This window comes from Coturnix japonica, linkage group LGE22C19W28_E50C23, assembly GCF_001577835.2.
Source record: "Coturnix japonica isolate 7356 linkage group LGE22C19W28_E50C23, Coturnix japonica 2.1, whole genome shotgun sequence".
NCBI lineage: Eukaryota > Metazoa > Chordata > Aves > Galliformes > Phasianidae > Coturnix > Coturnix japonica.
Window position 1 is genome coordinate 22,190 of NC_029544.1, and position 1,668 is coordinate 23,857.

Below are 1,668 nucleotides of genomic sequence, written 5' to 3' on the forward strand. Positions count from 1 at the left end.
ATGGGCCCAGCCCCTCACCCCCCCAGGCCCTGTCTCCTTTGCCCCCAACCCCTTCTGCCTCCAGCTCCCCCCCACAACCATGGGCCCAGGACCCCCCCATTGGCCCCTCTCAGCCCCCAGCCTCTCTAACCCCCACCCCCTCAACCCATAGGCCCCGGGTCTAGCCCCTCTCCTCCCAGCCCCTCACACCCGTAGGCCCCGGACCCCCCCCATGGGGCCCTCGTACCCCTAAACCCTCAGCCCATAGGCCCCAACAGCCCACAGGCCCCATAGACCCCAATGATGGCCCCATAGACCCCAATGGCCCCATAGACCCCAATGATGGCCCCAATGTCCCCATAGACCCCAATGGCCCCATAGACCCATAGACCCCAACAGCCCCACAGGGCCCAACAGCCCTATAGACCCCAACAGCCCCATAGGCCCCAACAGCCCATAGGCCACATAGGCCCCATTAGGCCCCACTAGGCCCCATTAGGCCCCATAGGCCTCAACAGCCCACAGGCCCCATAGACCCCAACAGCCCACAGGCCCCATAGATCCCAACAGCCCCATAGGCCCCAACAGCCCCATAGGCCCCATAGACCCCAACAGCCCCACAGGTCCCGGTCCTACCCCCTCTCCTCCCAGCCCCTCACTTCCGTAGGCCCCAGCCCTCCCAACTCCGGTCCCCTCTCCCTCCCCCGGCCCCTTTTGCTCCCACACCCCCATGATCCCCTATAACCCCCCTATAACCCCCCTATAACCCCCCTATAACCCCCTAATCCGCCCTCGCCCCCCCACGCACCGCGCGGTTCCCACCATCCGCCGGGCGCTGTGTGGACGGAGCGGCCCACGGCGTTGTTTGAGGGGGGGGGGTGTTGTTGTTCCTCCTCCCACCTCCTGTAGGAACTCCGCGGATTAATCCCGTATCGCACCTATTTATCTCCTTTTATCATTGTTTTACACCTCCATAATGTTCTCTGATGCTTCTCCCAGCCGGAACGCGGGTCCAAATGATCAAACCCCCCCCTGCCAACAGCACTTGGTTCGATCCGATCCGGCTGACCAAAGAGGGCATCACTTCCGGGAGGTGCGGCCGAGCCCACAGCGCCCCCTGGGGGCGGGGAGGAGCCATGGCTTCATATGGACAACGCGGGGACAAATGGGGGGGGCGAATGGGGGCGTGATGACAGAGGGACAGGGGGACAGACGGGGGGACACGGGGACAGGGGGACACGTGAGACTCTGCCACGATCCGCCCGCAGCCCTTTGTCACCCCCCGCTGTCACTGGGGGGGGGACAGAAGGTTCTTTGTTGTGCCCCCCCGGCCCCACCGTCTCAATGTGGCCCTTGTTCTGCTCCGGCCGCGGTGTCCCCGAGCTTCTGTTGTGGGGGTGGGGTCCCTCTGACGGCCCCTGTGCCCCCCCCATGCAACGGGACCCCCCCCATCCCCGTCCCTATGCACTGGGACCCCCCCTTGTCCCTGTCCCTACTATCCCTATACACTGGGCCCCCCCCCCCATCCCCATCCCTGTGCACTGGGACCCCCACCCCATCCCTACTGTCCCTATACACCGGGACCCCCCCCATCCCTATGCACTGGGACACCCCCCCAATTCCTATCCCCCCTGTCCCCATACGGGACCTCCCCCCTAATCTCTATCCCCAAACACTGGAACTCCCCCC

General features: G+C 65.2%; 1 protein-coding gene across 1 annotated transcript in view; it reads right to left on the reverse strand.

Annotated features, from left to right (window-relative positions):
- Positions 1-1,218, reverse strand: part of ATG101 (autophagy related 101) — an 11,856-nt gene extending 10,638 nt beyond the window's left edge. Inside the window, exon 1 of the mRNA XM_015886808.2 lies at positions 788-1,218. Coding sequence (XP_015742294.1) covers positions 788-804 — 17 coding nt within the window. The 5' untranslated portion in view covers positions 805-1,218. The remainder of the gene's footprint in view (positions 1-787) is intronic.
- Between the last annotated feature and the right edge of the window lie 450 nt (positions 1,219-1,668).